Below are 14411 nucleotides of genomic sequence, written 5' to 3'. Positions count from 1 at the left end.
GTCACTACCATTTGGGAGCCCAAAATAATTCGAGGGACCCTTCTGACATGGAGCCTCATACGAAGACAATTCTTTATGATTTTCTAAACAATAAAACCATAAAATTCAATACAAAATATTTGAATACCAAAGTGGAATGAAGTATAATCACAACTATACAAGATGTAGTTACATTCTACTCTACCAATTTGCGTGACGAGTTATCCATGATTCAATTTAATTTAATTTCACCCACGGAGAATCAATCACGAATGAGACATCGAGAGCAAAAAGGTAAATGATTCCGCGAACTTCAGAAGGAAAAGTGCTTCCCAGAACTCTGAAGAATTACTTCGTCCATGCTTCTCTGCAATCATGTTGCATTTTCAGCATTCGCGCCTATAAATAGGTTGCAAAGTAGATTCCAGTGAAAGCCATCGAAATTTGCAATCGCTGCGCGTCGATTGGAAGACGTGCGCGGTGCAAATTGAATCTTGAGCCCTGTCGTTGCACAGTGTTTCGAAATGGCTACAAGAATTCCACTATTAACATCAAAAAGCAGCCACTTGTTTTCAATAATAAATTTTCAAAATACACAGCATAAAAAATGATACATCTACAATACAAAATTAAGAATCGAAACGCTTCTAGTACATTATCAGAATCTTCATATTTCTTAAAGAAATAATTCAGTTTCTGCTTTAAATATGTCAAATTCACGAAGAAAAATACTCAAAGAGCGTTTCAATCATTACTCAACCAACTTGTTCTCCACGATTTACACACTTTCAAGGTAAAATATAATTTTTCACGGTCGGACAGCCGTTTCGGACCACTGCGCATCACGTCTAAGTGACACACACTCGGAGTGCCGTCTGTTACGTAATAGTTACATTGTAACACACGTCCGCGAACCTCTCCGGAACCTTGCAAACATGTGCAGTTGCATGCAACATTCCGCGGCTGCCTTGTTAGGCGCGCAACAGCCGTTGTAACGCAACCCGTCGCGCACGCTCCCTCGACAATCTAATCGTGGGCATACCTTTTCACTTTGCACGGGCTATCCTTCATTTTCGCGGCTCTCTTTATCACGACCATCTACCGCGGCAATCCACGTTCCCCTGCTAGCAGTTTCCACTGGTCGGAACAAAGATTATCCCGATGCCATTGGCACAGCGATCGCACAGGCGAATAGACACTTTCCCCTTTTCTTGTTCAACGTGTTACATGTAACCAGGCGAACGAGCACGCTTTGCACTGTTACTTAATAGGTAACTTTGCAGCGAGGTAACAAAGGTAGATAGAGACGGGATGATCGGCGAGGGAGATATCGTCGACAAATTAATACTGTTGTAGGTGTTGTCGATGTTGCCTGAAGCGATTCTAATGGCTGGCAGTGGGGTAAGTTAGCTGCAGCGGTTTCAGGAGGTTTCGTTGGAGGATTTGGTGGGCTGTGGTGGAGTTTGAGTACAGTTTAGTGGTCGAAGTTTGTACGGGAGGAAAGTGACCTTTGTGGAATGTGTACGAGGAAAATCTGGGAAAATTCTTGGCTGCTTAATGTACTCCTGGGACATCCCATGAATAAGGCAGATGCTGATTCAGTTTTATAGAGATATAGAACTATTGAAATTTGTGGTACCTTATCTGAACACCGAAGCTAGAGTATTAAATCATACAGAAAGCAAATGGACTTGAATTAGAGTCTGAATTAGAGTAGGTTCTTAAAACATCCACTAAATTCACTCTAAAATCCTCACTCATATCCTGCTCCAAAATTACCTCCTTAAGTATACTCCTCTAAATCAATTTGAAACCTCTAGCATTTATAGGTATCTACACCTTAAACTCCACCTCATTTGCAAAAATCACTCGAATCCAAAACCAGCTCACGAAACACCCACTAAACCCCACTCCAATCCCAAGACATCCTCATAACCAAAACCGCTGTCCCCCCTAACCCCTGTCTAATCAAATCCCCAAACCCCTGAGAACCCACTAAAGCTCAAAGCAAACCAAATTGACCACCCATGAAGCCACTCATGAAGTCCCATTTCCCCAAATTCAAAACTCCCATCCAAATTTCAGCAACCACCTCTCCCGCCGCTTTGTCCAAAAGGGAAAAGAGGGTTGACTGAATCGACGTCCTAAGGGACGGTCCTTAAAAGAAGAGAGGATCAGTATGTACGCGTGGCTACCGGCGTGGCAAGGTAAAGCGATGCGAGGCGAGGCGAAGAAGCGAGGCATCGGCGAGGCGAGGCGAGGAGACGCGGTCGGTCGCTGGCTAGCGCGGCAAGGCGAAGCGAAGCGAGGCGAAACGAGGCGACGGGAGTCAGAGAGGCAAAGGCAAAGGAAGGCAGAGGAAGGCAAGGCGAGGCGTGGCTCTGTCGGAGGAGCGGTACGGCCCTGGGAGGCGGTGGTGAGGCCTCGCGGAGGAGCAGCGACGACGAGGAGGTGCACGGCACGGGCCAGACAAACAGACTGGCACTGGCATCGCGGGAGTCGGCGGCAGTGGTCACCGGTGGTCACCGAGACGGTCTCGAGAGTCAGCCGAGCGCGGTTGGCGAACATGCGCGGCGTGCATCCTTTAAATCGCTCCTCCTCGACGGAAGTGCGCGCGGTGTGCCTCTGCGTTCCGTGATCTACCTGAAAAGCAACCTGACAACGCGTCCGATCGTCATAGTTAGTGAACGTGATTCGAGAAGTAGAGCCTGTGCTAGCACGAGAAACTAAGAACCTGAGAAGAGCCTGAAAATCCTCGCGGGGCTAGGTGTTCAGGGATCCACCGTCGGGACTCTTCAGTGTCTGGGAAAAGTAAACTTGTTGAAGTGGCAGTGTGAGAAGAGGAGGATCAAGAGACCTCGGTGGTGTGTTCATATTTGTCGAAGTTGTCTAGAGAGTGTTACCGCATCTGGCGTTCATCCAGATCGTAGGATCGGCCGATCCATCGGCTGGATCGCGGCTCGATCGCCGAGTCGGCGGTCCCGCTCGGCGTCCACGTTGGTGGTTCGATAGGAACGACGACGACGTCGTCGTCGTGCGAGCGCCGACGTAGGAGGAGGAGGAGGCGGTGGCGTAGGGGAAGGTGGTGCTGGTGGAGGTGGTGGTGGAAGCGGCGGGAGGTAGAATGGTGGCTTCCGGCCCGTGTCGATCTCGAGCGGAAAGACGCGGCGAGATGTCGCCGCGCCGTCTCGCGCCCCTGCTGATCCTCGGGACGATCCTCGCCGGGTTGACGAGCACCGCCGCCGCGGAGAGGATGAGCGGCCTCTACGTCGACAACGGCTTCGACCAGACGATCGTCCACAGGGTGGTCAGCCAACGGGAGAAAAGGGAGGTCGAGCACGAGATACTGAACCTTCTTGGGCTGCCTGACCGGCCGAGGAGCACGGCTGGCAGGCCGCCGCAGGTGAAGAGGTCGGCGCCCAAGTTCCTCCTGGACATATACAAGAACGCTCTCGGCGAGGACGAGGACGAGAAGCCGATCGGCGAGCAACGGAGGGCCGGCGAGTTCGACCTCACCGGTCAGGATCTCAGGGCCATCGACCAGAGCGACGTCATCATGACCTTTACCGCGCACAGTAAGTCATTATTCCCTGTGGACCTCTCTGTGTTCCTGGCGGCGTTCGTTGACTAGCTTCTGACGTGTCGGTTTAGGTTCGAGGCACCTCTTGCCGCTGCAGGTTCATCCTTGCTACGATCCTTGCCTATGCGCGGTAAATTGATGTAGTGCCTCTTGGAAATATAGTGACTTAGGTGAGACCTGAAGTGGCGTGCTGTGTAATACCCTTGTGGCTGCAAGTCGCCAAATGTGTTCTTTGCTACTTGGTTCAGGGTTGTATTTTATGTGGCTAGATTTACTTTCTTACCCTCCACAAGGCTACTAAGCTTTCATTTGGACAGCGTTATTCTAGAGTTCCAAAGAACTAGTATTAAAACGCTCACTGTCAGAGGCGTGAGGAACGTGAATCCCTGCTGTTTTTACGAAGTCACTATATTTCTGAGAGGTACTATACTTGGGACTTTAGATAGCTGTACAGTGACATTCTTAGTGCGAGGGAAATCGTAAGCAAATAGGACGTCGTGAAGGGATTGTTATCGGGGTTAGTGGGATATGTGACTATACCTTTGAAAAGTGGTAGTGGGAAAGATACAGTTTAGAAGAGTTGAGTTTGAACCTGATTCCACTGACTAGAATATGAAACCTAAGAAACAGTGAATGAGTAATAGCATACCATGTGTAAACATCTTGTGTAATAAAATAGAATAATGTTCCCCTCATCTTGTGGTACTCTCCAGGTCACGACTCATTCACTTCTAACTGTAATACGAATTCTTCGCGAGAAGAATGTCAGTGTGGCTAGCTTTTATCGATAGGAAAGACGTTGTTAGATGTCCCTTGTGATGTCTCGTGCACAGCATCCAGCCAGCACCGTCGGATCGCTCAGGATCGTTCGATGAATTCTGTTAAGCCGGAGGTTAACTGGTTCCGCGAACGTTTTCTTGCTGGCATGCGTCTAGCTCGCGCGCCGCGCGGACTGCTGCGACTCTGATTTCATGCTGAGATACGTGGTTCCTATTTTCATTGATGATTTTAGGTTCCTAGTGCAGGTTCCTATGGCTCCTACTGCACCGACAATATAGTCTGTTCTCAGAATTGATTAGAGTATTCTACTGTGTTCTATAGTATAGTTTGATGATCAGAATTTGGGGTTTGAACACGTTTGGCTATAGAACCTAGTGAACACAAAGGAATATTAAAAGATTGTAAATCTTGTGAAGAAATTTACTTTGAGTTTGATACAGTTTTGCAGAATCGTAATCCAGAGATTCTTTTACTATAGAATGCTAGTTATACTTATTTGAGTGACACAGTATTTACTTACTGTACCTAAAGTTACAATGTGTTATGATCACTCATTGAAGAAGGTGAGTTTTTGAGATCAATTCATCTACTGATAGAGTCTTTATCTTGTCATAGAAGATTAGCGATCAAGAGAATACTTTATACTATAAAAACAGAGACTTAGGTATTAAAGGTGTGACTAGAGTTGAAAGGTATACCTAGAAGGCTACCTGGCTAGAAGTTACTGTGCTAAAGATCAGGGGTTCGAACCTTCTTTAGTTAATATTGTCATAGCTAAAATGTAGGCACCTCTAAAAAACACCTGTAACACAGTGTATCACAAAGGATCACAAGTTCAATTAATTATATCTGTAGAATTATATAACAGCTATACTTATCATTTCACAAATAGCAAAGGGGGTCTCTAACCATTATTCTACAAAAGTACTTCCCCCCCAAATCTACACAAATATTACTCTTCTAACATCATGAGAATACTCAAGAAATGAAATTTTCAGCCAGTAAGTAACGACGAGCGTTTGCTATAAACCTCAACTACATCATACATGGAATGGGTATCATTTCAATTCCAAGAAGATTCACTCGATCTATATGCCATTTCGTCGTACCTCCTTCGCGTTAATCAGTCCAGCCTCGTTCCCGACGATTCCGTTTTCAAAGTCCGCGCAGCTTTTCCCGCGTCGGCGCGGATTCAAATAGCAAATCGGTTGCGTCACAGCGTGAAATTCAGTCGAACGGCCCGAAACAATCTCCATCGAAAAGCTAAGCAACGACAGCGGCGTCCCGTTGAAAAAAACCGTCGGCCGTCGCGTTGAGAACGGAATTGGAGCTGAAACTGGTTTCTTAACCGGCGGATTTGAATTCACCGACCGCTTTGAAAATGTTTTCAGAGCGATCGATATAATTTAATGCGCTACTCCCGTATGAGTTTACTTCGGGATTATAAATCGCTTCACCAACTGGATTCTACCGGTTTAGAAGCAGTTCTCGTGGGTGTGAGCATTCTGCGGCACGGAATGCCGCGTCTAGCGTTTCTTCGGTGACTTTGGCAGATCCTCTCTCCGCGAGATCTCGAATATCATCCGGTCGGACGACGTAGTAGCGATTGTCTAAATGTTTCGATGGCTTCTTCAAATTCTTTCACGTTGCTGTCCACGTTGGGAAAGTGTTTCTTTATGGTCTGTGCCCTCCGCGGATCGGGCCCTGTTGTTGCGAATGGAATGATAGGATTATCACGTTTTATATCTCTACTTCGACTATGTACTTTGGTGATTTTGTATGGGTTGTTAATCTTCTTTGAGTGGAGAGTTAAGTTCCTAGTTTGGGAGAATTCAATTGTGCGTTTCTTTTTTGGAGTAGTTTTTTATATTTTAAACACTGTTTGTGATTTAAGTAGTGACATTCAGTGTGGTTAATTATTTTTAAATGAGAATCATGAGAAGTCTCAGTTTATTATATATTTGAATTCAAACGTTCTGATTTGATTAAATTAACGATTTTAATTTTGACAAATTTTCAAAATAATTTTTGTACAAAAGGAGAGTGTGTAAGAATTCGACACTTTGGAATATGGAATATTGTTATAAGGAACATCTGCGGGTAATTGTATCGATTAATATCGATAGCCTGTGAGGCTTTGGTATTAGGACTAGATTCTACTAGTTTAAAAGTAGCACATTGATTTCCGTGGCTGTTCTGCGAGCTCTTACACCACGATATCCGACAGGGAATAGTAAATTGATCCGCGTTTCACGTTCTAATGCTGAAAGGAATCCCGTTGGATATCTTGATCACTGTCAAAGGACACTTTCGTTCCTCTACTACACTATCGTCATTGAGAGTAAAGAAAATATTCAAAATCAGTACAACTGAGTTTCGTCAATGATATTCTTGTGCAAAATTTATAGGAATTTGTCTTAACATAAATCTAGATAAATTGATGCTTAATTCTATTAGAAGAATAGTGTTAGTCAGGCTTTATAAGCTCACAGTTGATTCTGAGTCTTCCTTGAGCTTACATCGCGAGACAACTGCACTGTGTAGGTTTTTTAATACTCCAAACAGCGATGCAATAAATACTTAACTCGGCAAATTTATGCTTCTTTTATTGGCTGTTTATCGCATTCCAAAATTAGTTAAAAAAACATATTCGGTTTAGAATGCAGCTTGTTCGGCAAATCGCGGAAAAAAGGAAAAACAAGGGGGCGGATTTGCATACGTCGAATCACAGTTCGCGTTCTGAAACGCGAACCAGTTTCTCGTAAATCCGTGCTTCCGCATGCATATTCATCGACGGTCGAACACGATCAAATTTCTGGACCTGTCGATTTCTACGAAATCATGACATCACGTTAAATCACTATATAATACCACAGAAACGAAGTCAGTTTCTTGGAACACGAATACACTTTAAGAAAGCTCGTCTTATACAGCTTTGAGTTACCATTAATTCGATGAGAATCATGAAAATCTGGAATCCCACTTTTCAAATTCAAATTTAAATTCAAATTCAAATTCAACTTCAAATTCAAATTCAAATATTCTTAATCTTTCATCACTTAATTTTTCTTTACTTGTGAAAGGAAAATTATAGTGAAATAGAATATAGTCTGCAATAAGAACGAATTCCATGGCATTAATGGGTCATTACTAGACATCAGATTTTCATACAATTTCACATATTCATAAATACAATTACAGAAATGAAATCAAAATAAAAATCTGCTTCATCTTTCGAATACTATAATTTGCACTTCAATTTTCATATTTTGCATATTTTTTAATATTACTCTAGACCATTAGTAGTCTAGTCATTACTACACATAATCAAGTAATTCATAGGACTATCACCTATAAAAAGCCTACATGCATGACAAGGTAATCACCTAATCACTGTCCTTCATCTTGCAAACAAAATCGCCACCCATATACTATACAGAGTTGGTAAGACTGCATCTTGCATCTAGAAAAAATGCAAATCTATATGATTACTGTACATAGAACCACCTCATTTCACATGCACTTGGAGACATAGCATATTATCGACCACAGTGATCATAACAACTAATTGAACCGACGTATCCCCTACACACGGAAAATTACTATGTCAACATGTGTCTCAGCTGCAACCTCACCAACTCTGCACAGTACACTATCCCCATCCAATTAAAATCCCTAACCACACAAAACACCCAGCCACAAATCCCAATATTCACCCTCATCCTTCCTTCCACCCTCGAATCAAACTCCAACATTGCAAGAAAGACACGGTTCTCCCATTGGAAAAATCCTGGCTGGGGCGCAACGATCTCGATTTCCACGTCTCGAGGATTAGCCCAGAGGCGAGCGGGGAAACTTTCTATTGGACGTTTCCCGCAAGGTCCTGGCAACCGTTCATGCGGACCGCCCATCGTGAATTCCTCGGTCTGGGACCCTCGGAGCATAACTCTTCGGTTATGTCACGCGGACCGTTCGAGTGATCGAGATCGGCGGCGGATGCTCTGTCGAAAATCGGCCGGGACCAGTGGCCTTCCACTTTCGTTGCCGTCGACTTATGCAAATGCCGCTACCGCCGCCCGCTAGAACTTTCTATTCACTCGGGGAATCCTTTTCACGGCGGCTGATTGGCCGCGTTTACGCGGGCACACGGTCTCACGAGCGCAGGCGGACGAATTCTTCTAGAAAGTTCGAGGAAGATAAATTACAAGGACACGGGGGACAAGGCACACGTTCCTCCGATGTGTGAAATCGCGGGGAGAAGCGCCGCGGGCCTGGATACAGCGGACGCTCGCGATCACGAAAACGATCCGAGTCAATCGAGGCTAACGCGTGAAATTGCCACGTTTCTGGTTCAGCTTTTGAAACCAGGGATATCCTGGTTCAGGCGCGATTTAATCGTCACACTTTCCTGAGCGTTTGAAGAGGCATAGTGACACCCTTTGGACAGTGACACTGTCGGATCTGGGGACGGTGGGTCAGGTGCATGGCGCTTTTCATGAGGCTTCGTTTGATCCTTTTGGAAGAGGCTTTTGACTATTTTGGGTTGAGTTTTATGCTTTTCTCTGTGAATTTAGGATTTGGAGAGACTTTCTCTGTAATATTTAGAATATTCCAGTCTTTAATTTGGTTAATTAAAGTAATTTTAATAGATATTAGGTTTGTGTAATTCCCTCTCTGTTAGCCTCGTATGAATGAGACAGGAGGGCAACATATATCCCCTTGTTATAAGTTTGTTGTTCAATTCTCTACAGATTATGTAGGTACGTCTTTGATCTAAGATCAAAGTATAGTAGAATCTCGATTATCTGAAGTACCACTAGGTCTAATCTAAATCTGAAGCATCTTTTTGGTAGCTAGCTTTATTTTCTTCAGCAAACTACTTATATATACTATAATTTCACTGTTTAAGTCTTAATCTACTGTACTCTTATTATCATAGCACCCAAGATGCGTAACCCTAAATAACAGACATTCTGCGTTCTAAATATTCGAAGTTCAATGAATTGAGATTTTACTGAAGACAATTTATCACGACCACATATCTCACGTATTTCAAAAACGTATCTCTTGCTAGAAACTTACCAATAACCCATGGAACCTACATCATTGGAACACTACACAGTTACATAAATTTGATCAAAAGTCGTCCCAATTCCACAGTCATTACAAAATTTTCAAAGTTTAGTTTAGCCAAATCAGAGCATCTATTTCACCTCCACGTAAGGTTTCTAAAGTAGTCGCCCCCCATAACGTGAGTACACCTGAATCCAGGTTGCCATCGCGTGGTGGTCTCTGTTTAAGTTCAACAGCACAGCGTCGAGAATGTATCACTGTTCGCCGTGTCGGCAGCAAATTATTCACACGGGATAAATCTCGCCTCTGACACATTCGGTTCAACGAACCTTGTAAAGGGGGATTCCCTACCTCTCGGAGGTGTGCTCTTTTCCCGAAAGACGCCACGGTGGCATCGTAAATTGTTCCGCGTTCGGACGTCGTGACGCGAATGGAACACACCGGGGAATGGTAATTTCTGACGAAGTGAATGAACGAAGGACAGGCGTTTCTTGGAATCGAGCCTTCTTCAGACGCGATCCTTGCCTTTCTTCTCTTTGAATCTTTGCCCCGAATCTCGGGGAAATTGCGTTCAGCGACGAAAGTCGCCGATTAACCCTTTTGGCTGTTGGTATCTTTCGAAGGGACACCACTGTGCATTGTTTCATACTCTTGGATGATATAAGGATCTATTTGCTTTATGTGGAAACTATGAAATGTGTTATTTCTCAGGGTCGTGGCAATAAATTTCGTGGAATAGTAATTATAAGCAATTGGGCAGTTGACTGTTAATATCCTTTTTAAGTAATTGAATAAATAATTTTTCTCTGTGTTTAGTAAACTGGAGAATCTTAGAAATAATTCTGACTCTAGGAAAGATATTAGTCGATTTTTAAATTTTGAGAAAAATCTTATAAGACTGTATTCTATCTATATTGAAGATAGAAAAGTGTGAAGTGGAATATTAGTGTTAATGTATGGAACCGATTACTCTTTCCAGAATTGCTCAAAGAATAATCCAGTTTATTGTAATCAATTAAGCACGTGTGTATTAAAAATAGTATATGTTTTTTAAAGTCAACTACTGGTTTACTAAACTACTGGTACTGAATTAGAGCCAATTTTTACCTTGAAGATAGTTGGTACCCGAAGGTCCTCAGATCCTGTCTGCTGGTTCAAGAATCCTCTGCACCAGAAACCCTATAAAATTAATTAACACTAATTTAAAAGTTCTTAAGACTCTCTGTTCTTCGTTCATTTTCTAAATTCGTTTCGAGTAGAATTTTATTTTAGTTCCCTTCGCAGCGCAAAGATCGATGTTACTTCACGCGGTGTTAATTTTGACAGTAGGTCCCTCGGCCAGGAGAAAAAGGTACAAAATGTACGTTTCAGAAAAGGCGATGTTTCATCGCCTGTCGTGGCGGAAGGAGATCTCAGCTGCGATAAGGCTTTACCTGGCAGTATAATCCACCGAAACTGTTAATCGCGTTCATAACTGAAACATCAATGGCCAGCGCTGGTGTTCGTAATAACGAAGAAATATGGAGAGTATCGTGTCAGCCTATCGCAATTAGTTTCGTTATTTATTCAGCTCTGTAATTGAATTTATGTGCCTGAAGGAATTCAGCCGATTTATCGTTCCGCGGGGACTGACAAAGTCGATGGTTTTATTAATGTTGACTCGATAGAAATCTCGAAAGTGTATAGTCAGAAAAACACCTCGCCAGGGAATTTTATCGACCACGAATCGATTAAAGTTTCAAACGATAATTTATTACTAACAGGAGAAGCTATATTACAATTACCTTAATAGTTCATGTTTTGTTCTGTTTAAAAATATTGTTAAATCGTATTAACATTTCAGATACTATGTATCACGAATGATAGCGTCGATCACTAATGGTTATAATCATTCATAATTAATATACACCATTTCACCAGAGAAAAAAGGACCTACCTTAAAAACAATAAAATAATCGCTCACAAATAATTGTAAATTAAAATTGAAAGTACTAAAATCCTGTCTAGCTGATCCAACAAGAATTCTGGAGAAAACAGGGTGTTAGCCAACACGTCGATCCGCGAGTATGCGAATCGAAACGTTCGCGCGAATCAATACGCCTCGAGAGCTCCTTGGCTCGCGCAAATTTATGCCCGCGGTTCCGAGAGGCTGAGCACGTTCGCGGAACACTTTTAAAATAAACCTCGGATTCGCGGAATAAACTGGCGCGCGAGACGCGTCAGTGACGAAATCGTGGCGAATGAAGGAGACGATGGGGCCGATAATTAATCAGCACCCGCGGCTGGTGGATCATCGTCGCAACGCGACCTTCTCGCGTGCACTCGCGGTGGACATCGAGATGCAAATGCGCGCGAGTTTACATGCGAGCGTTCGCTCGAGTTCGAGGTCGTATGAATAAAGACGGTAAGGCGAACGCGGAAGGCTGGGAAACTGATGGTTTCTGAGTGGCGTCCATACGAAAATTCTCGACTTTTCTGAGGATGAAGGATTGAAAGGGAAGCAAATTTCTTGGGAAATTTGTGTATCTGAGTATTTGCGTGACTGGGTACAGAAGATGGAAGAATATCAAGGTAGTTTTAAGAAGGAGGAGGACTTGGAATTTCAGAATATCGAAACACAGTAAAAGGACGATTTACCAGGAAAAAGTAGCTGAATTTTGAAATACCAAATGATCGAAAAACAAAGTCTCATTTCGTGTCAATTTAGGAGACAGCGAGAAGGTAGCTCTGGTGGAGATAGCCAGTCGCCAAGACAGTTGAAAAAACACTTTCCTCTCAATTTGAAGGCATCCCAAGAAACACGCTGAGAAATAAATATCCTAGATATAAACGCATTCTCGAAAGTCGACTGTCCAACTACCAAAGAGCATGAACTCACGAGGTAGCTTGTCAGCGGTGAAGACACCAAGGCAGAGGGGAATTCAAGATTCCAATGCACCACTAAAAGGACTTCCAAAGAACCAGAGCTCTCATCAGGTTCATCAATCACCAAATCCAGATAAAATGCTCAAAGGAATGAGAAGAATCACTCCCTCGTCAGTGGGGACAGCAAAGCAGTCCAAGTACGAGTCCAGAAGAACTCGGGACCTGAAAATGTCTGGAATACAAGCTCATGGGGAGTTACAAAGTTACTTTGTATCTAGAAAGCTATAACTGACTATTAGTAATGAGCATATGCACTTAGGTACATCAAATGAGTTAATGGATCCAGAGGGTAGAAAGGGGTGGTATCTAAACTTCATTCAGAAAATGTTTCAACTTCAACTTTTATTTAGTATCAATAAGAGTTTACTGCGTAGAAGAAGTACAAGTCCAATTTGCAACTCTTAATTTACAAATTTACAAACTCTTCATATACCAAAGTCTCTTTACCTCAGTTTTCCGAATTCCTATTTTTGGAAACTCATATTTACACTTTGTGTGATTCTGTCTTGGTATGCCAGGGATTAACAAAACCTATTCTCCTAGATAAGCTACTTCCACCCAAAACCAAGTACAATTCGTGTCCCATGAAAAGTCCCTTGGAAAGTATTAGAAGCAATACATTCCAGGGGACTTCTCAAAGGACACCAATCGTACATACCAGTCTCACCCGGAAAACCCTTGAAACACAATCATCTGAATGAAAAGCAAAAAATCGTGAACAGGAAAGGTTCCTACCGTCCTCGTCAAGATTCGCAGCACAGTGATCAGGTTCGATTGACAACCGACCCACGATGCTTGAAGAACGAGGTGTACCGAGGACTCGATCGCGAGAGAAGGATCGTCCAGCGATCCTCGCGTCGTTCGCGAGGGTGGCAGAAGAAGCGCGCGGGTCGAACAGTTCTCGGAAAAGTAGCCAGGGTCCCTCTTTCTCTTTCACGCTTATCTGTCCCTCCTGCTTTATCTCCGGGACGTCTGATGCCGTGGCTCCGCGGTGAGAAACGTTCTAGGCTCTTCGACGCGATATGCGGCATGCATATAAATTGATACCCATAACCATAACTTATTCGACATATGTACCCAACCCAGTACTGGGAACTCCGGGCGTCCGATAAAAACCGGCATAAATTAAATCGCGTTATTACGTTATACGACGCCCGGCGAGTCTTAATTGATTGCCATTGCTCGAACCTCCCCCCCTCCTGCGCCCACCCCTTCGCCGTCGACCCTTTCCCTCTCTCGTTGCGCCCGTGTTCCCTCTTTCTCTTTCGCTCGGGCCTCGCTGCGCGCGCGTTCCAGCATTGTTTGTTGCCGCGCGCGCACGGTAGCCGAGACTGAATCCCGCGAATAATTGTCCCGCGGAGGAAAGAAACTCGATTTGAATCGGTGCCTCGGCCGCCGTATCTGATCGCTACGGCCATCTGGACTCTTGATGGTTTTATTGAAGGTAGCCGGGATAGCGCGAGCTTAATTGGATTAAGAGGGAGGGGATGAAGGTTGGGGAGGTATGGGTGACTCCGAGGCTCTTTGTTGTGAACTGGGAGAAATTGTGGTGCACGGGCAGGCGGTTGGTTTGTCTTCAGGAATTCCTTTTCGATGGGTTTCAGACGCGATTAGGGAGATTTGATGGAACGAGCGGAGATTAGGAGACGATTGGAGTGTTTAGGAGCGATGATTGAAAGTGATAATGAGGAGATGGTGAAAGAAGATGAAAGTCTTTGGGTGGTGTTTTGGAGGAATAGTGTTTTAGCTTCTATTAGTTCAAGTTTTTAGATTTGGTATGGAAAATATGTAAATATATGGTTAACTCGTAGAAATGAGTGAAGTGGGAAATTGAGAATTTTCTGCGTAGTCCTGCAGTGGAATTGCAGTAATTCCATTGTACTGTGTTATAAGGGTGAGGGTCAAGTCGAAAAATGTGGGAGTCATTTCATCGTTCATTTTATATTTACGAGTGGATACAAATTATTTGGGACTAGATTGGAACTGAACACCGAAGTGGTATTCTTCTTGGGAGGTCCGGATGAAAGGGAATTTTTAGAAATTCTGTTTGATGAAATCATGAAGTCTAGCATTC

At 43.7% G+C, this 14411-nt stretch overlaps 2 protein-coding genes across 2 annotated transcripts in view; one reads left to right on the top strand and one right to left on the bottom strand.

Annotated features, from left to right (window-relative positions):
* The window catches only part of LOC143185907 (protein phosphatase 1L), a 66037-nt gene that overhangs the window by 27187 nt on the left and 24439 nt on the right, over nt 1-14411 (bottom strand). Inside the window, exon 3 of the mRNA XM_076389226.1 lies at nt 10520-10591. Coding sequence (XP_076245341.1) covers nt 10520-10591 — 72 coding nt within the window. The remainder of the gene's footprint in view (nt 1-10519; nt 10592-14411) is intronic.
* The window catches only part of Gbb (glass bottom boat), a 30985-nt gene continuing 19677 nt past the window's right edge, over nt 3104-14411 (top strand). The window contains exon 1 of the mRNA XM_076389228.1: nt 3104-3554. Coding sequence (XP_076245343.1) covers nt 3104-3554 — 451 coding nt within the window. The remainder of the gene's footprint in view (nt 3555-14411) is intronic.

The sequence above is a fragment of the Calliopsis andreniformis genome, chromosome 12 (assembly GCF_051401765.1).
Source record: "Calliopsis andreniformis isolate RMS-2024a chromosome 12, iyCalAndr_principal, whole genome shotgun sequence".
NCBI classification, from domain to species: domain Eukaryota; kingdom Metazoa; phylum Arthropoda; class Insecta; order Hymenoptera; family Andrenidae; genus Calliopsis; species Calliopsis andreniformis.
This window is presented reverse-complemented; position numbering and strand designations above follow the sequence as displayed.